The sequence below is a fragment of the Saccopteryx leptura genome, chromosome 3 (assembly GCF_036850995.1).
Source record: "Saccopteryx leptura isolate mSacLep1 chromosome 3, mSacLep1_pri_phased_curated, whole genome shotgun sequence".
In the NCBI taxonomy this organism is placed as follows: domain Eukaryota; kingdom Metazoa; phylum Chordata; class Mammalia; order Chiroptera; family Emballonuridae; genus Saccopteryx; species Saccopteryx leptura.
In genome coordinates, this window is record NC_089505.1 from 101,336,944 (window position 1) to 101,364,585 (window position 27,642).

General features: G+C 54.6%; 1 protein-coding gene across 2 annotated transcripts in view; it reads right to left on the minus strand.

Annotated features, from left to right (window-relative positions):
- Positions 1 to 1,961: 1,961 nt before the first annotated feature.
- The window catches only part of RUNX3 (RUNX family transcription factor 3), a 60,304-nt gene continuing 34,623 nt past the window's right edge, over positions 1,962 to 27,642 (minus strand). The window contains exons 3-6 of one of the 2 annotated variants that reach the window (XM_066375461.1): positions 25,960 to 26,116; positions 18,379 to 18,483; positions 8,614 to 8,772; positions 1,962 to 3,576 (exon numbers count right to left, since the gene is read on the minus strand). In XM_066375461.1, the coding sequence (XP_066231558.1) occupies positions 3,032 to 3,576; positions 8,614 to 8,772; positions 18,379 to 18,483; positions 25,960 to 26,116 (966 nt within the window). In that variant the 3' untranslated portion in view covers positions 1,962 to 3,031. The remainder of the gene's footprint in view (positions 3,577 to 8,613; positions 8,773 to 18,378; positions 18,484 to 25,959; positions 26,117 to 27,642) is intronic. The other variant, XM_066375462.1, reaches the window with a different exon arrangement.

The following is a 27,642-nucleotide window of genomic DNA, read 5'->3' on the forward strand; positions in this document are numbered from 1 at the left end:
CCCCACCATCAGGCTGCGGTCCCAGCTCAGCCACAAACAACTCCAGGGTGATGTGAAGCCAGATGACACCCCTTCTTAGCACCTTAGTCGTTTCATCTGAAAAATGGGGGAGCTGACAACCGCTGCTTGCTTTGCAGTCTGGTCGCTGCTACCTTGCCACCGGTCCAGCAAGCACAGGTCCCGGGCGGCTCTCACCGGGGTGCGTCACACTCCGCTCCACGCCGCTGCCCTCTCCCCAGCGCTGAGCCCGGAAACAAGCTGGAAGAGATGCACTGTTTCTGCTGCTCACTCGTGAAAAACTACAGGCCACTGTAAGGGGAGAAGCGTGGTGGCACCTTGAGGGCCTGACATTCCTCGGTGTCCCAGCCACAGCAGGAGGAGGCCTTGCGCTGCATTTGCCTGCAGTGGGCTCTGCAGCCACTCCTGACGGAGCAGACCAGGGAGGCCTGACGTCGGGTTTCCACGCCAGTGGGTCTAATCCTGATCCTGCCCCATTCCTCCTCAGCCACAGTCAGGGGTGGGGGTCTCCATCAGCCCCGCCCCCCCCCCACAGCCCTAGAAGCCTGGCATTGGAATCCTGCAACACATCTCAGTTACATTATTGTAACAAATCAGTCAAAATTCCATTTTACAGTTAAATAGTATGGGAGACAGTTTACTGTACAAGCAAATTGTGCATTAAAAACAAATACACTAAGCAAATTATAGTGCAAAGCATTTTCCACCCCTCCCCCACCCTCTTTCTAGCTCTGGGACCAGTCTGATGGAAGATGTGTGTAGCAGGTATTATGAACATGACAATGTGTCACAACAGATGGTATCAAACACTTGGTTTCCTTGTGCTTTCTAAATCAGTGTGTTCACTCAGTATAACTTTAAAGTAGCCTTGTACAAAGGGCCCACGTCTCAAAGTCCAGGTTCTCTGTACCTACTATGGGCCTTAAGACTCAGCATGAATGCTGTCACTTTTAGTCAGGAGATGGGGGGGAGGGTCAATTTATTTGTCTCTGCCCCTACCAGGGCTTGGGTGTCAGGAAGGGGTAGTAATCTTGGGTGTGGGGGGGGACTACAAAGTGCTGGGCACTGGGAACCGAAGGGCACCTCCCACACGGGCCTGGGCCACTCCATAACCACAGAGGAGTGAAGATACGAGGACAATGGATTTATAGCTGCTTCCTGAGAAGGGGTGGGAGCCCCCCTGGGTGCAGGAGGTCAGCAGGACACCCCCAGCAGCTATTCTGAAGAGATGGAGGATGTTTCTCCAGTGGGGGAAGGGTAGGAGAAACTGCAGCAGGAGGGGTATGAATAATGAAGATCAGGAGGACATCCTATATGTCCAGAGTGTGAAACCGCTGTGCGTCTCTGGCTGCTGTGACAGGTGGGGGTGGAACAGCAGCCGAGTGCTATGACAGAGACAACCACTCAGGAGCATTTTGATGGGGAGATTCCCGCATACACAGAGGATGTGGCTGAAAACCACATGCTGTCTGTCCCTGTAAGCTTTCTTGCTCTTTTCCACATAAGCCCTTCTAGACATAGGAATCCACACAGCCTGAACCCTGGGCAAGGCTTGCTTTCCCACTTACAAACTGAAGGGGCAATCTTTACCTCAGCCCTGGCACGGGTGCCGAGCAGAGGCTGAACCTCTTCTGCTCTGCCCTCCCCCAGTCCTGCGCTCCACCTCCCACCCACCTGTGCAGAACGCCCTCTTGGATAAATGTTCAAGAGCCAGACGTGAGATTCTAGCATCTCACCAGTGTTTCCCTTGGTTCCCACCAGGGCCAGCCTCTGGGAAATGTTGGTGGGATGCTGCCAAACCAATGTGACCTCTTGGGGCAATATTGAGGTCCCAACAATTCCATACTCGGAAGGGGGAGGGATATTGTTCATTATCTTGAGGCATTACTTGTAAGGGATTGTGTTTGAAAGTGTTTGACTGAAGCTTCTTTTTCTAAAATCAGTTTTAAAAAACTAGCTTTGGTTCAAGATGGATTTTGGTTCAGTATTGGTTAAAGATGGAGAGTTGTGTGTTAGAGGTTGGAAGATTTGGTTGGGTCTTCCACGAGGTAGGGTTTAGGGGTGTACACAGCTTGGCTGGACCTAGGTAGGATAGGGACATTGACATCTGACCCTGTGACCTCTCACCCCAGTGCTTTCCGCTAGGACCTACCTGGCCTCTATGTTCTCTCCAAAAATTGCAATTTTGAGACCAGCCTAGGGTGAAGGGGGATTCCTGGCCCCTGACCAACAGAAGAGAGTGAATGCCTTGGGCTGGTAAAGTGCAAGGAGGACCCATCTGCCTTCCCTGGTTTGGGGAGCCTGCTGCCAGAAGCAGGGGACCCACAGGCGCCTGGACGGGACGGGGCTTCTTCGCTGTCAGGATCAGGAATCGTGGGAAGACTGGCTTGGGGGTGCCCTCCATCTCTGCCAGCGGTCTTTTTTGGGACTCTGGATGGGTCCCTTCCCTGTTTATACAATGAAGGGAACCCTTCTTAGGGTGGGAGGACCTTCCAGTTCTGCCTCAATTTGTGTGAATGCAGAGGAAGGGCTGGGCCTCTGGGCTGCAGGTCTCCGAGGAAGGTGGGGTGGGGAGGTCTCTCAGGGCCCTGTGGATAAGAGGCCAAACCATGTAGGCAAATGCTGCCTTTCTCTGGAACAGAGATGGTCTCTGTCCCAGGAGACCTGGGCCCTGTGACAACACTGGGCATAGCTGGGGACAGCCAGGCCACCACGAGAGGTGGCTGGAGGAGGATACTTTTCCCACAGGAAAAGTGGGATGAGATGACAAATCTGGACTGGGGGAGGTGTCCTGGGGCGGTCCTCGCCCCTCTGTCCAAAGACATGGCTGGACTAGACGCTCTCAGAGCCGCCCACCAGCTCTCGGCCCCAGACCTGTGGACCCTGGGCCCATGGCTGCCATGGAGCATAGGTCCCATTCCTGCCTCGAGCCTTGGAGCTTGGCCAGCCACTTGTTGGAAAGGTTCCTGGGGCCCTGGCCTCCATTGGGAACAGTCCACTTTGACCCAGGAGGTCAGTAGGGCCGCCATACGGCCTCGTCCATGCGGCCCGGCGTGCTCAAGGCGGTGGGTGAGTTGCTGTGGCTGCCGTCGGCCTCCACACCATCGCTCTGGCCGCCCAGGCTGGGGTTCATGAGGTTGCCGGCGGCCACAGAGGCGGCACTGCTGGTGCAGGAGGCCAGCATGCGCGTGGGCGAGCGGTCGCCCCCGCTGCTGCTGCCGGCCACCATGGAGAACTGATAGGAGCCAGAGGACGCGCCATAGTAGAGGTGGTACGGGGACGGGTTGGCCTGGAAAGGCCCGCTCTGGTTCTGCGGGGCCCCGGGGTAGGGCGGCGGGAGGTAGGTGTGGTGGAAGCGGCTGGTGGCTGGCATGCTGGCCACGCTGAGGCTGCTGATGCTCGTGCCTGAGGGCGTGGCACTGTAGGGGAAGGCAGCCGACATGGCCCCCGGGTAATGCATCCTGGGGTCCGGGAAGCGGCTCTCCGTGAGGGTCTGTAGAGCTGGGAAGGGGCGGTCGAACTGGCGGGGGTCGGAGAAAGGGTTCAGGTCCGAGGTGCCTGGGGGACAGCAAGGAGGATGGTCAGTCACAGCCCAACACCACCCCAGCGACCTTCTTTAAGAACGACCTTGCTCAAGGGGGATCAAATGCACTGTGACGGGAGGAGGCGGGGCTTCGGGTGGTGAGCACACAGTCGAGTATACAGATGTGTCATAAAGTTGTCCATCTGAAATTTATGTCTTACTAACCATGTTACCCCAGTAAGTTTAACTGAAGGGAAAGAACCACCGCAGGGCTCAGGTTCAGGGGCCTGTGGCCGGCTCCCTGGATCTACATCTGGCTCTGCTCTTACTGCTGCGGTCGCCTGCGGGCAGGAGTGCTCCCGACTCTATGACCCTGCCTCGAAGCAGGTAGGAGCAGGCACCTGGGCCAGCGGTGGCCATGGGCGCCTCCCTGGGCGGCCGGAGGAGGGGGAGGCTCTCTGTTACCTCTTGGAATCCTCTTCACAGCCTAGCAGCGCCGAGGGCTCTTAGGGGTGTTAGAGTGGGAGCTGACAGGGCCAGTACAGGCCTGGCCTGGCAGCTTCTGCCTGCCTGCCTGCCTCCCTCCCTCCCTCCCTCCCTCCCTCCCTCCCTCCCTCCCAGGGATTCAGAACCTGCTTTTGCAGATAAGGAAACTGAGGCAGAGAGAAAGATTAATTTTCCAGACATTGCAGAAAGAACTCAAACTGCTCATGAGGCCTCCGCTTTCTGCTCTTTGCTGGGGTGCTATGTATGCCCACGCCGCTCCTGCCGGGCAGGGGTTAGGCTACAGAATCTATAGAGTCTTGAGTCTGTGCCTGTTGGGGCACAGGTCCGGAGGGGCCCCCACCCCCACACACCTTGCTCTGTGCCTGTGTCTCTAGAGCCACCTGCGGGCAACGAGAGGCCACCTTCGCTTGCCTCAGCAGCAAAGTGAGATGGCGGCCAGGGGGCTTGGTGGCCCGGAACCTGCTGTTGTCAGAGAGACTCAGTGTCCAGCCCACGTCCAGTTTGGCTCCTCACCAGACTCCAAGACAAGGGCACCTGAGCCTTTGCCCCCCACTTTTGTTTACACAGATCCCCAATACCTCAGCATTCAAAGGGGCTTTGGGATTGAGTCTAACTTCCCTGTCAGGAAAGCTGAGGCCCAGAGAGGGTGAGGCATTTGCCTAATGGTCACAGAGCACACTGGGCCTGGCACAAAACTCTTGGGTTCCAGTCTTGAGCCCCATCACAGGCCTGACAGGTAGCGGTCTCCTCTCTGAGGCAGCACAGGACAAAGGTGAACTGTGCGGCCTCTGCAGCTGGATACTCATCTTGGTTCTGACACTTACTAGCTGTGTGCCCTTGGGCAAGTCACTTAAATTCTCTGTGCATCAGTCATCCCACATGAAAAATGAGACAGACAGTAACAGATCCTAGGAATTAAATCAGTCAATACTTGTAAAATGCTTAGACTGGGCACAGAGTAGAGGCCCGAGGAGGGTCTGTGCCGTGGCAGTGGCCGTGACACCTCTTGCTCTGGGCACCCAAGAGAACTGGCCCTTTTGGGGCCCTGCAAGGATGACCCCCGGGCCCTCAGTCTTCCTTGTACCCTGGCCAGGGGAGTGACCCTGGCAGCAGCGGGGAGGTGGGTAAGCCCCCAGCTGTGGTCCTGAAGGAAGGTCTGTCTGGCCCACCTCTCTGTGCAGCCCACGCGAGGAGTCAGGGAGATCAGCCTCTGCCCCCTCGGCAGCTCTGGGCTGGCACCACCTACTGCAACTAAGGCTTGGCTGAGGACAGGGAGCTGCAGGTGCCCTCAGGCCTCTTGCTTCCCCAGATTTTTTTTTTTTTTTTTTTTTTCATTTTTCTGAAGCTGGAAACAGGGAGAGACAGTCAGACAGACTCCCGCATGCGCCCGACCGGGATCCACCCGGCACGCCCACCAGGGGCGACGCTCTGCCCACCAGGAGGCGATGCTCTGCCCATCCTGGGCGTCGCCATGTTGCGACCAGAGCCACTCTAGCGCCTGAGGCATAGGCCACAGAGCCATCCCCAGCGCCCGGGCCATCTTTGCTCCAATGGAGCCTTGGCTGCGGGAGGGGAAGAGAGAGACAGAGAGGGAAAGCGCGGCGGAGAGGTGGAGAAGCAAATGGGCGCTTCTCCTGTGTGCCCTGGCCGGGAATCGAACCCGGGTCCTCTGCACGCTAGGCTGACGCTCTACCGCTGAGCCAACCGGCCAGGGCCTTGCTTCCCCAGATTTGCCTGAGGTGCTGTGCGACCTGAGGTGAGATGTGTACCTTCTCTGGGCTTTGAGAGGTTAACTCAGTAGTGGGCTCTGGTACTGACTATGGATCAGAATGGAATGGATGTTCCCTTGCTCAAGGTGGGGGCAGGGGTCCCCCTGGAATGTCTCCCTACCAGGTGCTTTTGCTGGTCGGTGCTGCCTTGAAGCCTAGCCGGCCAGAAGTGCCTGGCTCCCCACCCTCATAACCCCAAGGAAGGAGGTCTTGTTGGCACTGCCTGGTACCCCAAACACAGCCAAACATGAGGCTGACTCCTCTGCTCTGAGCCTAAGAGGTGAGTGCGACCCACTGGACAGGAGCCCCATTTCCAAAGCAAAGGAAACCCAAACAGGGACCCCAGGATGGGACAGCAGGGCTGCAGCCCAGGAAATAGGGTGGGCACGGTGGGCCTGGGTCTAGTGTGCCCGCCCCTTGGAGTTTACATGGGCTACAGGCTCTGAGCTGGGCCTGCCCAGACTACCGCTGCCCCCTCTTGCCTCCCTCCCTCCCAGGGTGGTGGGGAAGTGTCTGCCCTCAGTACCCCTGAGGCTCCTGCCCTCCAGCCCCTCCCAGCCCAGTAGCCCCAGGAAACCGGAGCTGGCCGGCTGTCGAGCAGCCAATCCCAACACTGGAAGGAAATGTTTATTTTCTTCTCCAAATTGCCCCAGCTGCTGCGTGGTGGCTGAATGAGCCCTTTGAGCTGTTAGAAGCCCCCATTGTGGGCGGCCGCAGCTGGGGAGGCCGGGGGCTAGGATATGGAGGGGATGGGGCCTCAGCACTGCTTGCCAGTGACCAAAGCCGGGGGTCAAAGCTATTAACAGGCACCGAGATGTGGTGGTGAAGTGTCCTGAGGGGATCCCCAGGACGGAGTCTGAGGCAGAGGCTGGTCCTGCCAGAAGGGGAGGGCCAGCGAGAGGGCCCCAAACCCAGCCCTGCCAACACCCCTCTGTGACAGGTACCTTCTCCTTTCCACTTTACAGATGAGAAAACTGAGGCCCAGAGAGGTTAAGTGACTAGCCTAGGAGCACACAGCCAGTGTCTGGCTGACGCAGAATTCCAAACCCAGTCCACTTGATTGCAAGGTTCATAGTCTTTCCCTGGTCCTGATTGTCAAACGAGCCCTTCCTCTCACTCCAAAGGGGTCAGACCTGGGGAAGAGGAGGTCGGGCTGGGTTAAAGGGCCACAGAGGCAGCCCGAGACCCAGTATTGTGGGTGGTCAGGGAGGGGCTGCGGAGCCCCACGGAAAATGCAGAAGGGGAAGTGGGCCAGGCACACCCAACTCAGGCCCCACCTCTCCTCCCAGCCCCAGGGTAGAGGCAGGGGCTCTGCTTGCTGCTGGCTGGACCTTGTCCTCTGGGGCTGGACAGAGGGAGGGTAATCTGCCTCAGGTTCCCTCAGGCACTGCTGCCTCAGCTCTGCCTTCACGACTGTGCACCCCACCTGCTGGATACCAGACTCCCTGGCTGGGAACCCATGCCCCACTGGGCTGCAGCTCTGCCCGGGGCCAGGTAGGGCCTGAAGTAATAGGCTGCTGGACCTTGATCAATGCTGACCTGTGGGAGACAGGAGCACGGACAGCTTCTGGGCAGGGGTGGGCATGAGCCCAGAGTGCAGAGTACCTCCCCCTCCCCCTGAAGTCAGGCCGCTGCCCTGCAGCCCTCCCCCACCCACTCCACACTCAACTGCAGCTTAAGAGCTGCCGAGTAGCTCAAACTTGCTAGCCCACAGGTTCAGAGCAGCTGGGCCAGAGGCCCCGCCCCACCTCATCAAGGCCCGGCTTCTCAGGCCAGAGTGTGAGGGACTTTCTCTTTACACTAAGGGGCTACCTCAAGTCTGCCACCATCACTCATCTGCCAAATGGGTTCTAACCAGGCCCTGGAGGACAGAGAAAGAACGACACCCACAGTGCGTGACAGCAACCAGCCCTCCTGCCTCCACTCAGTACTGCCAAGGAGTGCACTCTGCCCCAGCCTGGCCCAAGGGCCCGCTGTGCACACGGCCTGCTGTGCCCGACCCCCAGGCTGACCCCCTGGCTGACCGAGCCAGGAGAGGAGTCAATGTTCACCATCCAACCATCTACTGAGCACTTGCTGTGTGCCAGGCATCCGTCTACTCTGGAAGGCCTGAGGTCTAGCTTTGATTGTGCCTGATGTATGCATCCGGGCTATGGGGATAGGGACCCTTTCCTGGGCCTCGGCCCAGAGGCCTTTCTCCTCCTTTCTGTTCGGGAGGAGTCTTTGGGTCCATGGGACCTTCCCCAGGTGATGCTTTCTCCAGGGCTGCAACACCATTTTCCAGTTCACAGAGTTTGAGTGCAGTCACAGCACTTGAATGTCACTCCAGCCCTGGGCAGAGGCGTCCACCACCACCCCATCTTCGGGTGAGAAAGCTGAGGCTTGTGGGGAAGGTGTGTTCCGTGGGGACATGTCTGCCACAGGTTCCCTGGACAAGTCACACCCCATTTAACGGGTACACTATGAGAGTAAGGCCCACTTCCCCAGGGGACAGTGAGATCCTGGAGGACAGGGATCGTGTCTGTCCAGGCTGATCCCTGGGGCCAGGTGCCGGCATGGCACATAGTGGGCGCCAATAAACATTTGCTGTGTGAGTGACTGAAGAGCCTCGCCTAGGCCTGTGCCCAGAGTGTCCCTCAGGAAAACATCTGTAGGAGCAAATGAGCACAGCTGCCTCTTTTATGACATAGGGCGAAGCAGAGAGTGACTTCCAGATGAGCTTTTGGTCTGGAGCACAAGGACCGCGTCGAGGTCTTCGTCCTCCCCACCCCCACCACAGCCCCCGCTGTGCTGTACCTTGGATGGGGGTCTGGGCCTGGCTGTTGAAGTGGCTTGTGGTGCTGAGCGAGCCGCGGGGGCTGGGCATGCTCGGTGTCACCCGCATGCGCACCCGTTCCAGGTCTGGGAAGCGGTCGGAGAACGCCTTGGTCTGGTCCTCCAGCTTCTGCCGGTGTCCTGCAGAGCATGGGGAGCCCATCAGCAGCTGGCTCCCGAGAGTCTCAGGGGGACAGAAACGCCTCGGCTGCTGGGGAAGTTCTTCCTGAGGTCTAACCTTAGGCCTCTGCAGGAAGAACCCTTAGGTCACTACCAACCTCTTTTCTCAGGTTCTCCGAAGGCTTTCTGAACAGAGAATCCTCAAAGGTACCGCCCTGGGCTGCCATACTGATCTCAGCCCGACCTCCTTGAGCAGAAATACTCATTCTCATACCTGAATCCCTAAAACACACTGTTTAGCAGAAGGGGAAACTGAGGTAACAGGCATGGGCAAGTGACTCAAACAGGCTTCTGTAGGGGATGAGGGAGAGAACCCAGGAGTGTTGTCACCCTCTGCCTCTCAGCACCCCAGACCCCACGCCCCCCCATCTGGGAGGTGGCCCTGAAATGGGCCGGTTGCCCCCATCCAGCCCTGAGTCACCCTGGGGCCCACATGCTTCTCCCCCTTCCTTCATGTAGCCAGCTGAGGCCACCTTCAAGGCTTCTTGAAAAACATCAAGCTTCCAGGGAACGAACACACACACACACACACACACACATTTCAATTACACATTTTACGTTTCACAAGCAACACTCGAATATCCACAAAAATAAAAGCATTGCCAACATGGCTATGGCTCCTTTGAGTCCCCCCAAGCCTCTCCCCAGAACTCCCGTGTGAGGTCTTTCCTTCCAGCCCTTTTTGGTTTTACATGCGTGGAAAACATAGAGTTTCTCACTGCACTTTCTTGAATGGTCTCAGCCTGGTTGCATCATTCTGTAACTTGCTTTCCCAGCAGTGCACCCTGGAGCACCGCCTCAGTTATCTTACCCGTAAACCGGGGAGGCAGCCAGCCCCAGAACACAGACCTCCCTCAGGAGCCGGGGGCCCTCCCTCGTGCCTGCTAGTCATATCACCTGGACACTGAGTTTCCTCAGCCATTCTCCTCAGATGGACACTTAGGTTGTTTCCAAATTCCCTGCATCATTCCCTCACATGTGGTACTCCTGAGAACGTGCCTGTTCCCACCTCCGTGTGTCTGGGGATTTCTCCTGGGCAGATGTGGGCATGGGCTGCTCACACACAGGCCAGGGCATTCCTGGGCTCTGCTGCTCAGCCCCAGAGAGGCTGGCCCATTCTGCTTGCCTGGCCACTGAGGGAGGAGGCCAGGCAGGTAGGGGCCCTTTCTTCTTCTGGCAGGCAAAGAAGAGGTTGGCCTGAGGTCACACAGTGAGGAAGGGGGAAGGATCTCCCATACCTAGGACCTCTCGGAAAAAAGTCTGGGGAGGAGCCAAGGGAGAGGGCAAGGCTTGCCTGTGTCCTCAGGTCTGTAGTGACCTGGGGAACTTTCTAGATTGAAAAGGAGAAAAGAAGGAGCGAGAAGTAGCTGGGAGGTAGAGTAGAACTCCTCACTGCCCTTCCTGAAGACCTAGAAAAGGGCATCCTTGGGGCCTGGCAGTGTTGACCAGCACTGGGAATGAGGGGACAGAGCTAGAGGCCTAGAAATGGGCTTGATATCTGGTTTTTAAAATGGGAAAGCAATGGATTCTGGGACCCCCAGACCCCACAGGTCCCCATGCTCCCTACCCATCCCTGCCACAAGCTCAAATGGGCACCTGAGAGCCCTTAGAAATGGAACAGGCAGTCCTGGGAGCCACAGCGGGCTCAGCAAGGCACCTAGAACTAGGGAACCCACTTTCTCCATGAGAAGACCCCAGGCCTAGAGTCAGGGACATTTGACAGCTGAAACGGGACATCTGACAGCTGGGCGTCCGGCCAGGCTCCCCACTGCTGCCTCCCAAGACCCTTGGCAACAAAGGAGGAAATGTGGGTTGGGGATGAGTTTGACTGGAGCCAGGGCCAAAAACTGAGGTGCCTATGGGGGGCTTGACAAGTCCAGTAGATGAGGTACATGGGACGAGTGGGGACTGGGGCAGACTAGGGAGGGTGTGCCTTATCAGAGGGGTAGTTACCACCTAGTCTAGCTGACTGGTGCTCTGGTGGGGGTGGGTTCAGTGTTGCCAGAGTTTCCGAATGACCAGGAGAAACCATAAACCTGCTTTTATATGAAATCTCCCATATTTCATATGCTGGCAGTTAATTCAAACACTGAACAACAACAACCAAAAAGCCAAACTGACCACTTTGTAGAACGTGTCTTGCCCAGGGGCTGCCAGTTTGTAACCACCATGTTCGAAACTTCACTGTCCGGTTAGTTATGTAACCTCAGCCACCGAGACCTGGTTAATGGACACCCTTGAGGACTTGGTTTCTTGGGGAGGGCTGAAAGGCTCAGCCTCAGCCCTGGAGGAAATGTTGCCCTTGCTGCTGATGCATCCGAAAATGGCAGAGCAGAGTGAACAAACTGGGGGACGAATAAATTCAGAACCCTCTCACCCGGCAGGAAGCCGGCCAGATGGACCTGGAGACCGCAGGCTGACCTGACAGCAGCTTGAGCACAAAGGATCTGGGTGTCTTAGTCAACCGCAAGCTCAGAGTGAGCCAATGGGGCTACACCAAAGCTGGTGCAAAACCTCAGGCCCTGTTGTTATCGTCACTGACGAATAAAGTCCCGTTTCTGAGTCACACTGTGTACAAAGTGTTTACAGTGACTCTTGTGGCCCAGCAGAATGAGGGTGAGGTTCACAGCAGGCCTGGGTTCGAGGCCGGGCCCTGCCACTTGCATTCTGGGGGCCTCACTAAAGTCACTCTCCCTTTCTCCCACCCCAAGCCACAGGGTCCCCATCATGGCACCCTCACAGGTGGTGGTGCTGGCTAAACCTGTTCTGTGAACGCCCTCTAGCCACGTGGGTCACTGCCATCTCGACAGGAACTTCCACCCCAGCTTGTTCCAAGGGAGACAGGATGATCACCCTCATATTAGAGACCAGAACATGGAGGCCAGGATGGTAAGTCGTGTCTGGGACACAAAGCCAGGACAGCAGAGTCAGCATTGTCAACCAGAACCCAACAAGTCCAAGAACTCAAAGTCCAGTGTTCTTTCTCTTGATGCTTTCCCTGTTGCTCCCATTGTACAGATGGGCCACTGAGGCTTCAAGATGAGACCCTCGCCGAATGCTTGGTCTGGGATATAAATCAGGTAACCTGGCCCCAGAGCACACATTCCCACCATGTGTTGTTCTGCCTTCACACAGGGCAGACTTCCTGGGGAAGAGAGTTTTAATAGCACTTTGGGAACTGCTTCCTTGTTGCTGGGGAAGGCTGGAGCCACTGCCAGGGAGGAGCCAAGGAACCGAGGAGGCTCCACGCAGTCGGGGTGCCCGAGAGTCTCAGTGCCACGAGGCCGGCCTTCACACTGGGAGCAGAACGGAACTTCCTGTGCCCGAGGAAAGAAGAGGGGCCTGCAGAATAGGCCTCTTTCATTCAGCTACCCACAGTGGGAGCGAAACAGGGATCTCTCGCCGTGCCTCAGTTTCCCCCCTGCATGGGCTGCTCGCTGAGGCCCCTCTCGCTTGGAAAGTCCATGACTTAAGACTGCAAGTACCAGCCACTGGCCAGACCGGGGCCCCAGAATGTAGAAGGCGGGGCTGGCTGTTCCGGGGCCCACGTACCACCTCTTCCTCCTGCTGCGGCTGTTCACGGGGTTTCTCGAGTATTCTCTGCCTGTCGCACTTCACAGCCACAGCTCAGGCAGGAATGCTTTCCTGCCCTTTGGGGCTCAGCCCAGGAAGCCCCCTCTCCTGGCACCGAGCCCTCCAGCACCCCTGTGGGCCGTGAGCAGTAGCAAGCGTGGATGAACAAAGCAGCATCCACACACACCGGGCGCTTCCGCCTCTCCAGGGTCTGAGCAGGTGGCGTGCACTGCCTTTCTCCACCCCACCATGTGGGAGGTCTACACTGTCCTTACTTTATAGGTGAGAAAACAGGCTTGGAGGTGGTCAGTGGCAGGCTGGAGGTCACACAGGGAGCACCCGGCCACCTCCTCTTCCTGGAGCCCATCCCACAGGAAAGGACGCTGTGCTCTAGAGATCAGGGGCTCCAGACACTGGGTGTTCAGGTCTGGCAGGCCCAGCCCACGGCGGCCTCTGCAGGTCCAGGAGGACGGGTGTGGGAGCAGAAGATGACAGGTGCCAGTGGACTTGATCAGGAGCCCTGCCCTGCTCTGAAGGTCAGTGCTGAGAGGCCAACTCTAAACATGCCCCGCTTTAACCCACCGAGTCCCTTCCCTCCTCTGAGCCTCAGTTTCCACACTTATACAATGGTTACACACCATCAACCCCGGAGAGTGAGGAGGAGCCGAGGACAGAGCCCAGAGTTTAAAAGTGGAGCACTCTGCGGGGAGGATGGGGAGCACCTCACCCTCGGGACCTGGCTCAGGCGGCATGTCAGCCTCCAGCAGCTGGGCTCAAACCACTGAGAGCCCCTCCAACGTCACCAAACGCTGTGCCAGGTGAGCCATGAGTATTGTCTCCAACAGCCACAACCCTCTCACCTCTGCTACGGTCACATTTTACAGATGACAAAGTGGAGGCATGTGGTCAAGGTCAAACCTAGAATGGTCAGCACATTGCATGGAGCTTGGCTGCAGAGATCTTGGCTTTCTAAGACCTCCAGGAGAGGGGAGCTAGGGTGTCTGGCCATGAGGTCTGACTGGCAGGAGGCCAGCTCAGTGTCCCGCTTCAGCTGGGTGGAGGGTAACGAGAGGCCCACAGGGGCAGAGAGCAGGGAGCCGAGGAGCCGGGCAGGGCCACAGGACCAGGGTCATCTGTGGGGAACAATGAAGGCTCCCAATTATGGGGCCTTTCACCCATATGAAGCCACTCGGCTGCCTCCTTGGCTGCCGGGCCCGGCTCTGGTGTGGCCACAACCCAGACACAGCAGCCACTGTCTGCCCAGCCGTGGGGTGGGGCACCCGGGCCCTAGGCCCATTCTGCGGCCTGTCAGGAGATTTACACCCGACTCTTAACAACCGCGTGGAATCGCAGGCGGGTGCTGGGCCCGGGGTGGTCTGCCGTGAATCAGCCCCCTGTGAGCAGATGAAAGCCCATCGGTGGCTGGCAGGGGGCCAGCGGGCAGGGAGGCAAGCTGCTCCTTCCCAGGGCTGCAACTGGGGCTTCCAGCGGCCTGGGGTTGATTAGGGGAACCAGGGAGGTCTGAGGTTAACCCCTTCCCTCCGCTAGGCGCATTCCCCTGGGACACATGGGGGTCCTGGGAGCTGGGGCCAGGAGTAGTTGGCTCTCTTCAACTGAGGCATCCCTCCAACTCCCCACACTTGGAGCAGAGGACAAAACTGTGGCAACCGTAGGACCCTCGAAGGTCCAGCTGCAGGCTTAGGATTGCTTTTCCTGCCCATGCCGTCTGGAGCCTCCGGCAGCCACAATGACTGCTCACTTCTTTCAGGCCAGTGCTCAACTGTCACCTCTTCAGGAGGTCTCCCCTGTCCTTTACCCCTGCTGCGTCCCATCCCCTACACTCTGCCCCAGCTTTGCTTTAGCTAATCATTTGTTTACTTTTATTCCACAAATGTTTACTGAACACCTACTAAGTGCTCACTTCTGTACTCCAGAGTCTGCACCAGCGCCTGGCAAAGCAGAGGAGAGAACCCTTTGCCTTGTGGAACATATAAAATAGTGTATGTGTGTGTGTGTGTGAGTGAGAAAGAAAGAAGAGAATAAATGAGCGAACTGCAAAGCATCTTAGAAAGTGATAACTGCTCAAGGTAAAATTAAAGCCAGGAAATATAAGGGGGAAAGGGCGCGCTACTGTGTGTCCGTGATTTGAAACAGGGTGATCAGAAAAGGGTTCACTGCAAAATTTGAAGAAAGACTTCGGGGTGGGAAGGAGTGAGTTGTGAATCTGGGGATGTCTGGGAGGAGTGTTCCAGGTAGTGCAAAGGCCCTGAGGCAGGGGTGTGGTTGCCCAGTTTGAAGACCAGCCAGGAGGATAGGGTGGGGAGAGTGAGGAGGAAGGTGTTTGAGAGGAAGACAGAGAAGAAATGGGCACAGATCAGGTGGAGCCTATTGCCATGGTGACAACAGAAATGTTTACCACCTCTCCCACTTGTCTGAAACCCAAAATGCCTAGAACCCATCTGTTGGGTTCACTATAGTGTCTCCAGCTTCTAGAACAGTGCCTGACACATGGTAGGTGCCTAGGAAAATATCTGTTGAAATCATTCTATATATGTTCTTGGGAAGGGCCCAAGCACAACAGCAAGGCTGCCCCCTCTGCCTCGGACAGGATTCAGAACCTGGGTCCTACCCTTGCAGGTACCAGCACCTGCTAAGCCTGGAAGACATGGGGTGAGCAGTTCTCAAACCATGGTCCACAGCAGAATCACCCGGCGCTGTACTGCCTCCTGCCCAGACCCTGGATCCTGCTCAGCCACCTGCCTTTTAACTAGCCCCCAGTGACTGTGAGGGACACCAGCATTGAGAACCTCAGAAACCGAGGCCACACAAGCAGGAAGCCACCAAGCCAGCCTTCAAACCCAGCCGGCCACCTGGCTGTAGTTCGGGCACGCTCTGCAGGGCACCAGAGGGGAACGACCCAGCCACAGAACCCACAGCAGCCTCAGGTATCTGCAGGCTCCACTACTTGGCTCCCTGGACCAGCCCCTACACCCTACCCCAAAAAGGCTCGGCCCTCACATGGGCAGGGGGGTCACAAAGCAGGAGAAAGGCCCAGAAAGAAAACCCTGTGATAATCCATGAGGGTCCTCAGGCACTTCCTGCATGCCGGGCAGTGGTACCTCGGTCTAATGTTCACAAGAATTCCCCAGAGAAGATGCTAATATCATCCCCATTTTGCAGATGAGCACAGGAAGGTGGGAAGGCCCTTCCAAGTGGCTGGCTTCCCTGAGCCCAGGCTGGAGCTCTGGGGGCACCGAAGCTCACCCTTGGGCACATGGCTTTGCCTCTTGGCCTGTCTCCTACTGGGGCTCTTAAGGATCAATTAAAAGAGACTTCCCACAGGGCCTGGCCCTCAGGGAGGGCCCTATGACCAGCAACGGCTCAGCTGGCCTCATGTATAGGTGAGGAATGAGGCCCAGAAGGCAAGAGGATTTGTCCAAGGTCACAGGCTAAAGGCCAGGCTGGGACCGAACCCAGGGTACTGGTGAGCCCTGACCAGAGGGTGGGGATGGGGGCAGGGGCAAGCAGGTCCTCAGAATGGAACATGGCGAATGGCCCCCTCCCCCCATGGCTGCTCTATAAATGAGCTTCTGCTAAGATTTTGTTGAAAAAGTCATTTTAAAACCACTGATCTGACCCGTGCCAAGGCCCAGAGAGGGACGCCATCTTCCTCAGGTCACACAGCAAGCCTGGCCTCTGACTCAGGCTTATCTCCAGGCCCAACTTTCCTTTCCTCTGTTGCTTCTTCCTGTGGCACCCCTTCCCCACCAACTCACTCCAAGAAGGAGCTCTCCCAGGTCTGGGGGGCCCCGGGAGGGAAGAGCAGGCAGGGGGAGTTGAGTAGGGGCCAAGTCTCCACCCTGATCCAGGGGCCTCAGTGGGGGCCGGTGGGCAGCTGGAGGGCAGAACACGGAAGGGCTCTGAGGGATTCCCGGCACCGCCTGGTCCTGGGAAACCCTCTGCCAGGCTCCAAGACCCTGCTCCCATGCCTCTCTGCACTGGGTGCTCACTGTTCTGGGGAGTGGCTTCTGTGTGCTACATTGTCACACTGAGCCCAGTTGTGGTTTCCCGTCCATCCTGATTCTGCCCTTGGAGATTCAAAGTCCTTCAATAGAAACTTATACCTCTATTGCCATAGCCTGAGCTCTCAGCAGCCACCCTAATGGTAGGATGGCCGAGGACCAGAGATAACAGAACACCATAACCCAGCAACTCACAAGGGGCCTCCCTCTGCTGCAACCAGAAGCAACCCACCTGTCCGCACTGGTCTCCAGGGACCCAGAGTGGGTGATATTATCCCACTTCCTGGAGGAGGCAGCTGAGGCCCAGAGAAGTCAGCAATTTGTCCAAGGTCCCCCAGCCTGGCAAGCTGGCTCACAATCTGCTCTCTGCACAATGGCCTGTGGCCCGCAGGGTTTCCCAACCATCATCACCTGGAGACTTTGTGGATCACTGACCCAGTTCACAGACGACAAAACTGAGGCCAAAAAGGAGACATGACTTGTCCAGGGCTATGCAGCCCAAGGCCGGGCATGAACACATCCACATCCAATGCTGGCAGGAATCTGTTCATAACAGGTGCTTGCTAGAAGCTGACTGCCTTTGGGCCTAATGACCATGTGCAGGAGCTCAGGGTAGGTCGTAGGAGGTGGCCCTGAGAGGCATGGAGAAAACCCTTCCAGGGCCACTGGGCCCAGCTCTGAGCCTTTCCCAGGTAGCTGGGTACTGGAGTAGGCTCAGAAATTGGACAGATGGGCAGGCAGGCCTGCCTGGGTGGCCGTCACTAACCACACCCTGGCACAGTCACACTCCTGTTGTGAGTCTGCTGGGCACTGACAGAGACCAGAGCTTGTCCCACTCCCCAAGCCTAGTCCATGCAGAATCGGGGTCAAAGGCCGTCTCTGGGACACTGGATGCCTCCCCGAAGCTAAGACAGTGTGAGACCCTGGCCAGGATCTCAGGGTTCTCTCCTCACTGGAACTGGGTGACCCTCTGGTTCTGCTATCATGAGAATCCCACTTGAGACAATAAATGTGAGAGGGTTTTCTAAACAGCAGGAGGCCACAGTGACAAAGAAAGAGGACAGGCAGCTCTCAGTACACCAGACGAGCATGCATGAGGGACAGTCCAGACGTGAGCTCTGCTCAGAACTCAGGAGGCAGCCAGTCCAGAGATGGCCAGGTGATTCTTTGTTTCATTCACTCACTCACTCACTCACTCATTTATCCAGTGAACACAGGCCTCTGGCCCACTCTGTGGCAGCTGCCCCTCAGTTTCCCCAATCTGAGTCTGCAAATTCCAGGTCCTTCAGCAGGCAGAAGCAATTAAACACAAACTCTCTTTGGTGCTAAAATGCATGGACCAGGGCTCCCCACATAGTAAGTAGGTGCTCAATAAATATCTGCAGAATCAAACCTGCATTCCTCGTCTTGAGAGTGGCTCCTGGGGTCAGAGTGCCTGGGCTCTGTGCGACTTGAGTAAGTCACATACTAAGATTCAAAGAAAAACTGTCCAAGGAAGGGATCTGGCCTCCCTCAGCAACTGGCAGAGGAAGCTGGGGTGCAGTAGAGTACACCTGGCCCAACCTCCAGCCCCAAACACACATGCGTGCGCGCACACACATACACACACACTCTCTCTCTCTCTCTCCCTCCCTCTTTCTCTCTCAAGCCTTTTCCAGTCTCTTCCTTCCTTTAATGATGACAGTCATACTGCCCAGCAGGCTCTCAACGGCAGCCACCCCACTGGAGAGGGGGTCAGCTGACCCTGCTATCTCTCTGCCCCAGTCTCTTCACTAGCCTGCCGAAGCCCGGCACAGAGGGTTTCGGGCTTTGCTGGCAGGCACACAGTGTGTGGGGGTGCAGAGCAGAGGGCCACAACCCCCTAGAGCAGTGCTCCCAGGGCCCAGTGCCACCTGCCTGACCTCTGCTGCTGTTCTTCCTCCTCTGGACCCTCCTTCCTCCATTCAGAGGACTCAGTGACTCTGGCACTTACGTCGGGGCTCCCGGGGTCCATCCACAGTCACCTTGATGGCTCGGTGGTAGGTGGCCACTTGGGTGGGGTTGGTGAACACGGTGATGGTCAGTGTGAAACTCTTCCCTGAGGGGAGTGGGGAAAAGGCAGGAGGTTGGTACCTGGAACCATTCACAACACCCTGGTCTCCCACCTCATTTGCCTCTCTAGGAAGCCCCTAACCTTTTAGAAGGGGCAGGTTTCTCTCCTTTGAACCTGGGCAGAAGATGGGGCTCTGGGGAAAATTCAGGCTGCTGGAGTTGGCATTCAAGGCTCCGGGAGGTCTGGCACCAACTTTACTGCCCCCCAAACCCCACCCCGTCTCTGGCTGCCCTGGATTATTTCCTCTCCGCTTACTGTCCTGTTTGTGCTGCTCCTTCTATCCAGAGACCCTTGCAATACGGGGGTCAGGAGCAAGGATGGGTGTGTGTGTGTGTGTGTGTGTGTGTGTGTGTGTGTGTATTTTTTGTCCTGAAAGTAATCAGTGATGTTTATGGAAAATTTTGAGAACAGAAAAGATATATATATATATAAAAAAGAAGAAAACGCCCATTGTTCCACTAGCCAGAGATAAGCACTGTTACTATTCGGGTGTTTTCTCCTCCGATCCTTTTTCTGTGGGTATGTGTTTAAATACTTGCAGTGATTCTAAAATATATATTTTTGTACCCTGATTTTTCTTTTTCACTTAACATCACATCATAAGCACTTTCCCATATCATTAAAAATTCTTCACTAAGAAAAAAAAAATTCTTCACTGACTTCACTTTTAATGGCTTCAAAGTATTTCAAGTCACAGGAGCCTCATCCATCCCTTATCCGACTCCTTCCTTTGGGCTACGTTGCGGCTAATTTCTCATTGGGGCGTGTGGCTGGGGCTGAAAAAGGGCTGATTTGGGAGCTGCAGACATTTCATTTGCAGACACAACTGTTATTTCCAGAACTCTGTTCTATTTTTAAATAGACATTTGGCTCCAAAGTCCCCATTCAAAATTCCTGAGAGGGGAAATAAAGACTTTTAAAATAATAATTTATTTTATTTTTTTTTACCAGTTGAAATAAAATGAAAATGACCTTTCTGTTTATAAAAATCTTTGTCTACATCTCCGCTTATTTCCTCAGCGTAGATTCCAAGAAGTGGTGAGTGATTTCATTGCACCCGAGGGCAGGGACACATTTAAGGGCACTGATATCTCTAGTGAGATGACTCTCTGGAGAGAGTCATCGTGATTGGTGTGGAGCCGGTTGTCACCCTGCTGCCACCAGCATCGTGACCATGTCTATCGAGGTGGAAGATCTTTGAAATGTCCCTGACTGAACTTGCCTTTCCTCTATTTACTAGTGAGAAGGAAACCTTTTATATGTTTACTATCAATCCTAACCCAACACAAAGTATGGCTTCATGTTCTTTGATATTTTACTATTAAGGTTTCAGTGCCTTTAAAGCCTCACTCTGGATTAAGCGCCTCGACTCTTTCCATGTCGTATCTGTGGCAGTTTCCCAGTTTGCTGGTCTCTTCATTTCACTTTCTGACTCCGAGCTGTTTTGCAATTTTCAGTTCTATTTCTGGTTTGTGATTTCTCCTCCCGTTTTTAGGTTACAAGGCATTTAAAGGTTTGCCTCTGATAAACAGTGTTCTCTTTACTTTCTACATCTAGTTCTTTGATTCTTCTGGGATGTTACTGGTCCATGTGGTGTAAGGTAAGGGCATGATTCTCACCCCACCAGTTCTCTGCCAGCTCTTATCATCAAAGTCTCCACAAAAATGGGACTGGGACAGGGTGGGAGAGCCTCGCTGATCCCCCAAGTCAAACTTGCCCCCTGTCTGAGCACCCCTATCTCTGGACCCCACTTATAGGCCTGCACCCTCCCTGGGGGGCAGGGGCCATTTTCCCAGGTACTGGTGTCCCCAGGGCGGGCACCAAGGGAGGCTGCCCGAGGGGACCCCTCTGTTGTCCCTGTGCTCCCAACAAGGCTCCAAGACAGCAGGTGGGGCTGCTGGCCTCCTGCACAGGGGGGCGATGGGAACCCAGGGCGGCCTGAGCGCTCACAGTTGTCTCCGCGCGGTTCTTCCTGGGCACTTGTTCGTCCAGCAGTCAAGGGAAAACTCCAGCCCCAGACACAAAAGACTTCAGAACCAAAGGAAACCAGCCAGCTGCTGGGGCCACACAGAGGAACCCGGGGGGGGGGGGGGGCTCTGAGACAGCAGGGCTGGGGGCAGAGGGATGAGGCTCAGACTCAAGTTGATTGGACCTGGAAAAAGTGGGCTCTCTCTGGAAGCAGTTTCCTGAGCTAGCTGGTTGTAGGCAGGGACACAAATGCCAAAAATCAGACCTGGCCCTGGCGTCCTGGGTCAGAGGGACAGATATGGCCCCTCGCTCTCAGACCACAGGGGCACCTTCCATGGTTTCTGGAAACAGAAGGTCTAGGGAAATGCCAGGCAGGTGGGCTCAGTCTCTCTGCCCGCCCCCTCCAGGGGACCCTCCTTCCATTTCTCCTCACCGTGAGGTCACTTCTTCCCTGGGTACCCCTGCCCCTAACCAGTCAGGCACACTTGGGGGTCCCTGGGCCTCTCTGTCCATCATTTCCTTGGTGCTGCCAGGCGCCAAGTGATGGGGAGTTCTGATGGACAGCAGCCCAGAGCTGGGGGGGGGGAACAGCTGGAGAACTGCCAGGCCAGATGGGCCCCAACCCCCCCAAGTCCCCCTGTTCCTCACCTGACCTCCCTCAGGTCTCCACTGAAAAGTCACCTTCTCAGTGAGGCCCTCCCTGGTCACTTTATCTAACTTAAGTAGGAGTTTTTAACTTAACATCTGTGGCCTCCTCTTAGAACTGAGTATGCCTGTGATTAAAAAAAAAAAAAAGGCAATTGTATTTTCCCTAACCTCTAAATAAAATTTAGCATCTCTCTTGAGTATAAACATAGGCAACGAGCCACAGAGCATTACAGAAGTCCCTGTGACCTTGTCACAACAGACGTCATAGATATTTACATATCACATTACAGACATTGCAGATTTCTCTAAATATCTTTGATGCTCATCACAACTTCAAAACCATGGTCGTCATCAGACCCATTGCTAGATCTTATTATTTAATATGCTGCCAGAGAGACACATTTATCACAATTTTAAAAGACATCTTGCTGTTTTAATATAATTGGTTTCATTGTAATACTTTGTATTTTATTTTGTTCCTTAAAAAAACATTATTCTGAGACTGCCAAAGGGGTCCATGGGGTGAAATAAGATTAAGAAGCTTAATTAGAAGCATCACAGACCCTGCCACTCTCACCCTCCCTGTTTGATTTCCCCCAAATGCTTATTACTTCTAATTATTCATCTACTTATTTTAATTTGTCTCCCCTTACTAGACTGCAAGCTCCCTGGGGCCTGCATTTTTGTGTTGTTCCTTGCTGTTTCCCTAGCTCCTAGGACAGCATCTGGCACATAGCGGGAACTCAATAAATGTTTGTTAAATGAATTAAGGGCAGAGATTACTGCTCCCATTTTATAGAAGAGAACACTGAGGCAGAGGGGCAATGGGTCGACATGTCACACGGTATCCAGACAGGGCCCAGAAAGGTTAGACTATGCTGGAGCCTGCCCCTCCACACAGATGTTAAAGTTCTGCTGTGAGAAGCCCCCACCCCACCAGGCAGCAAACCACAGCCCACCCCTGAGGTCACCAGCCCTCCTCTAGGGGTGGAAGGAAGGCAGAGGCTGGGACTTGGGAGAAGTCAGAGGGCTGAGCAGGTGGCAGGGATCCTGGGAACCAGGGGAAGGGCGATCTATCTCTCTGAGTGCTCCTCGCCCCTCTCTGCCTGGCAGCAAACCCATCCATCATGTTTTTCCCCCTCTTGGAGAAGGAAGCCAAGAAAACTTGCAATCAGCCAGGAACCAAGAGTTATAAACCAAGGCACTCCCAGGGCTGGTGAGAAGTCCTAATCTGGAAACAGCTGCCCCTTGGAGCTCTGAGTGGCCCTAGACATTCCCACAGGACCTGGGGCCCTGGACCAATCAGCTCATACAACTGGGTCTGCTAGTATGACCTTGGGCAAGTCCCTGTCCCTCTTAGCCAGGGTTCCTTTGTCAGAAGCCCCAATCATGGGGTTTATGGATAGCAGGAAGGACCATGTCTCAGGGAACCACTGGGTTTTCTCAACACTGGCCAAAGTCATTCATCTCCCAAACTGTGGTCCTCCTAAACCTGCAACCCACACATCTCATCCCAATCTCTCTCCACATGCTACGGGTTCTTTTTAACCAGTTAATGATGGTTCAGGAACTCATGCTCTTTTCATTTTCACCCAGGCCTGTGGCCGCCTCCTAGAGGGTATTTTGGGGGTTGTGGCATGTGGTCCTCAGAAGGTGGGATGGGGAGGAGAAGGGGGTTGCAAATGGCCAGCATGCACAGGGCAGTGAAGTATGCATCCTCCCTGTGCGTGAAAAACTTGCTTTTAAGGATTCTCTGAGCCATGAACCGAACTAAATTTTGCATAAAACAAGGCAAAAATTTTTGCACACTTGTAATGTCTACTGAATTTTCCAAGAGGAAAGACAGTGTTCAAAAACTTTTGTTAAAAACAAACAAACAAAAAAAACACTTTTGTTCAGAACTTTACCAAGACTTGCTCACAACTTCAGAAAATCATGTCATGATGGCAATGTTACGTCCAGACTTTGAGTAATGGACACCTCCCCTGTCTGACCTGCCGTGGCTGTCCCAGGGCTTCTGCCACACGTGTAAGCATCTGCCCACCAAACAATGTGGTCTCGCCCGACATTTACATATTCAAGTAGGTATTTTATTATAAATCACCCCCCCCTTTTTCATTAGAGCTATGGAATTATACAGATTTTGAAACTGCGCGTAAGTAGGTAGGCTATGTTATCTACACGTTTCATTGTGAGAAGGTCAAGGGTGCGTTATAAATTATTTACGAAGGGGGTGCTGCATCGGGCAGGGTGGGGACTTCGGCCTTAATCACTGCAGGAGACATTAATGACTTGGCTTCCTTCCCTTTCTTTTCTTGTTTCACACCTCCAGGCTAATCATGAGAGCTCTGTGGTGGTGGTGGTGTGTATGTCTTTCATGGAAAAGTATCTTCCTGGAATTAAGACAGAATCAAGGAATAAGAAGCAAGGAAACAATCAGAAGTTTCCATCTGGCTTCTAAGCCCTGGCAGAAGTCAGAGAGCCCGGGAAAGGCACTGGAACCCAAATTCCAACATGTCCCTTCTCCTGAAGTAGCCCAGACGGTCTGTCAATCACGGATTTGTTCTCTCCGAGGGAATTTCCCAATGGGCAGGCTGGGCACTGCAGATGCGCTGCTGCTTGCCACTGGACCCCTCGCCCTCCCTTCTCACTGCCACCGCCTCCACTTCTCCCACTCAACAGTTCACACCTTCTGGGTTTCCCCCGCCCCCGCCCAAACCGCACCAGAATCAGAGAATCAGTGACTGTCACCACTCAAACGAACTACAAAGATCTCTTCCAGTCCCAGGCATTTGAAGTAATGAAATCTCTAACATGTATCCAGCTCTCAGTATATGCTAATGAGACACTTGTACCAAGTTCCTTAGCCCTCACAAAATCCCATGAGGTAGGTATACCATTATGATCCCCATTTTACAGATGAGAAAACGGAGGCACAGAAAGATGAAGCCGATTGCCCAACGTCATTCAGCAAGTCCCTGGTGGAGCTGGGGACTAAAATCCAGGTCGGCAGGTTTTAGAGCCCGGGCTGTTTAACACCACAAGCCTCTGAGGTCTGAACATCTTGTCAAGTTCCAGAGGAATTGAAATTTCCACTCGGGCCTTGTCCTGCCTCCCAGGACCAGAGACTGGTGAGAGAAACTCAGCCTCCTGCATCCCTTTTCCAGGGCCACAGTCTGGCCTCCGCTGTACCTGCTCCAGGAGCATGCTGGGCACAGGTGTGTGGGCATAAGTGCCACAAGAAAATCATTTTCAGCAGCAGAGTGGCTAGGCAAGGTCTCAGGGAACTCAAAGAATCATCACCTCTTCTCTTTCTACTTCATACCTCCTATAGGTGGGGTATGGTGCCATGGTCCTGATGCCATGCTGGGCTCTAGGGACTGACCTTCCCTTCTGCCTGCCGCCCCAGGAGCTGCAGCTACACCGCCACCTGGGCTGGCAGAAGGGGCCGCCGCCCTGCAGTCGAGCTGCATCCGAGCAAGCCACCACCAACCAGTGGCAGCTAGCGACTCTCCACTCAGGGCTGGGGCCGGGATTAAGTTGCAAAAGGCTTGAGATATTGGGGATGACAAAAGGAGCTTGGAGACTAATTAGGAGCAGCAATGAAAGCTTAATTCATAAAAGCAAACATTTTCCATCCATCAACCTGCAACCAGTTAAGGGCAACGTTTGAAAGAAATCTGTGCATGGGGAAAGGAGCCAACAGGAACAGGAAATGTTTGAAAGAATGTAAACTATTTCAGTTTCATAAAAAGTAACAAGTAAACAGTTATTACATGCAAATAATGCCCTGGTTTTAATTAATGCTGAAAAGTCAAAATATGTTTGACATTTGTATGTATACACCGAACGGCTGAAGAGGAAAAAATGGTGCCCAGATGCCCACTTCCGAGCAGGGCTGGCGGCTGAGAGGGAACTAAAACCTTGAAAAGGTCTTGTTTATTGGTGATGAAAAGTGCAATTCTGCCTCAGCCTCTGTTGAGACTGAGAGCAGAGGGAACCTAGCTTACTTTCTTAACAAAGCTGGATGGGCAGGCCAGGTGCTTGGGAAAGGCATTCCCCGATTTTCAGCATGCTAGTCTTAAAGGTCTAGTTAGCCCTCAATTCTCCTTTTCTCCAGGGCAGGGTTTCCAGGACTTCTCCACCCAGAAACGGTGATGGGTTTCAGGTCCTAGCAGCCCCTCATCCTCAGCAGCCACAGCTGCGTCTGGTCCTGCCTCCCGCCACACTGCCCGAGGTAGATCAGACAGGGAGGGTGACACATCAGCCTCGACTGCAGGCTGGGAGATGGCAGCCTTTGAGCCGCGCTTTCCAGTATTCAGCATCCTGTATGCATTCGTTTCTTTTCTAAACCACGTTAAGGCTCAAAGGGCTGGGGAAACTGTGGCTTTGGGAGACCACAGCTGCGGAGAGGCAGCCTCGAAGTGTGGGGAGAACGTGCCCCAGTGGGGAGAGTGGCTGGGGTGCTTGGGCCCCCGCAGACCAAGGATTCATACTCTAAACCGCCTGCCACCAGACCTACAAGGCCCCTTTTTGAGCTTGTTAATCTTCTCCCAGCATCTGTCGTGAAATCAGGGCACTTAATCAGGAAAGGGGAGGCATGGTAGGCTTCAGGAGTTAGTACACCCCAGAAACTGGGAGACAATTGTGGCTGTTTTTCTGGCAAGAGACCCCCAACTTCCCTCACATCTTCAAAGCGGTATGTAACACCCTAAGAGGTTCCAGACCGTTGTTTTAGATGGAATTGGGCATGGTCCACTGGGACCCCAAAGCCTATTCTCAGCTTCCTTCCCCCATCTTTTGCTACTGCCAGTGCTGGGCTGGCGTGGTCTCCCTTCCGCTCACCTCGCCCACTGCGGCCCACGAAGCGAAGGTCGTTGAACCTGGCTACCTGGTTCTTCATGACAGCGGAGGCATTGCGCAGTTCAGCAGAGTAGTTCTCATCGTTGCCCGCCATCACCGTCACCACTGTTCCATCTGGCACATCCCCCAGCGCCACCACCTGAGGGCATGGGCAGGGGACAGCTTAGCAAGGTAGGGGGATGCAAGGGAAAGGGTGGAGGGGTTGGGGCGGGCGGCTCCCCTCTGCCCCCGGCGCATTGCGGATTTCTCAAATGCGGGGTGGAGAAGAGGCTTAAAAACAAGAGACCTCCCCCAAATATAACAAAACAAAAAGATCTCTACCTTCCTTAGCAAAATTATAGATAAATTGGTTAAGCCATGTCCTACGAAATTACCCCTTCAAGTCAATTAAATGTAAGCAAGAGCTAAGAACAGGCTCAGTCATTAGGATGCAGGGTGCAGTTTCCCCTTCCTTTTGCTGAAGGAGCAAAAGAGGAATCAACATTGCCTCTAGCAACCAAATCTCTAAGTAAAAATAACATCAACAACAATAATAATGGGGCTCAAATAATGCAAGAGCCGTTTGGAATATGAAATTTGGCCTTGAAATGTGGCCCAGGCCCTGTTTATCAGCCTCTGCATAGCCTGAATTCGTTATGCAGGGAAAATGCAAAACGCATTTTCAAATCAAAAACAAACTGGTGTTTTTTTTTTGAGAGGGTCTGTACAGAAATCCCCTTTAAAGTGCAAGAGGGCCTTTTGATAGCAGGAAGATGCACCTGCTGGGAATTGCAGGATGGAGATACCTCCCCCCCAATCTAGGCTTCCCCCACCCTTCACCCCAAGGAGCATGGAAAGGCAGATGCCTTTCGAAAAGGAATCAGACTGCAAACACAGTCACAGCCATTTAAACGTGGCCACCGCGTGCAGGGACTAAGGGATCCAGATGGTAAAAATTTCAAGGAGAAAATGTTTAGGGTCTGATTAAAAAGGCCAGATTTCCTGTCAACATCCTGTCTTCTTTTAATTTCAAAGATTCCTTTTAAGCTCCAAGTGACAGTAAAACCTCCGATCTGAGGATTAAAGTCACACAGGCCTTCTTCTTCAGCACCCCCCCCCCCCCATGAGATTTTCCCCACTGGTATTTTAAGATGTCACCCGGGAGACCTCAAAGAGCCACTCATCCTTTTTTCCAATTTGGAGCCGTCTTAATGGGAAGCAAGGAGGGCCTCAGCTGCCAGGAGCCGCTGTTTCCAGCCACCTCGGGCACCGCCACCCCCAGCCACTGGCCCTTCCTGCCCTGCCCTTTCTCACGGCAGCTGCGAGAGGTTTAGGGGAAAACCAAGGCGTTTTCGTTTCATCTCGCTGCCCCCTTAAAAAAATGAAAATGAAACACTCGCCTACTCCCTGCCAAAGAGAAAAGGATCCTCTGAATGATTGGGGGCTGCCAGGAGTAGGAGCGCCCCCAGCCTATGTCTGACATTTGGGATCCCGGCCGCAACCGTTTAGGGACAATGACGCTGATACCGGCCCAGAGTCGCCCGGTGTAAAATTTCTGAAGCCAGAGGCTGAGGGCGTGAGCAGGAAGTGTTTCTGAAGCGGTGCAGGAGGAGGGGTGCCGGCAGTAGAGGGTAGGCCCTACCCACCCTCCGAACCCCATCTCCGGTGTCCTCGCCCTGGTCCCTG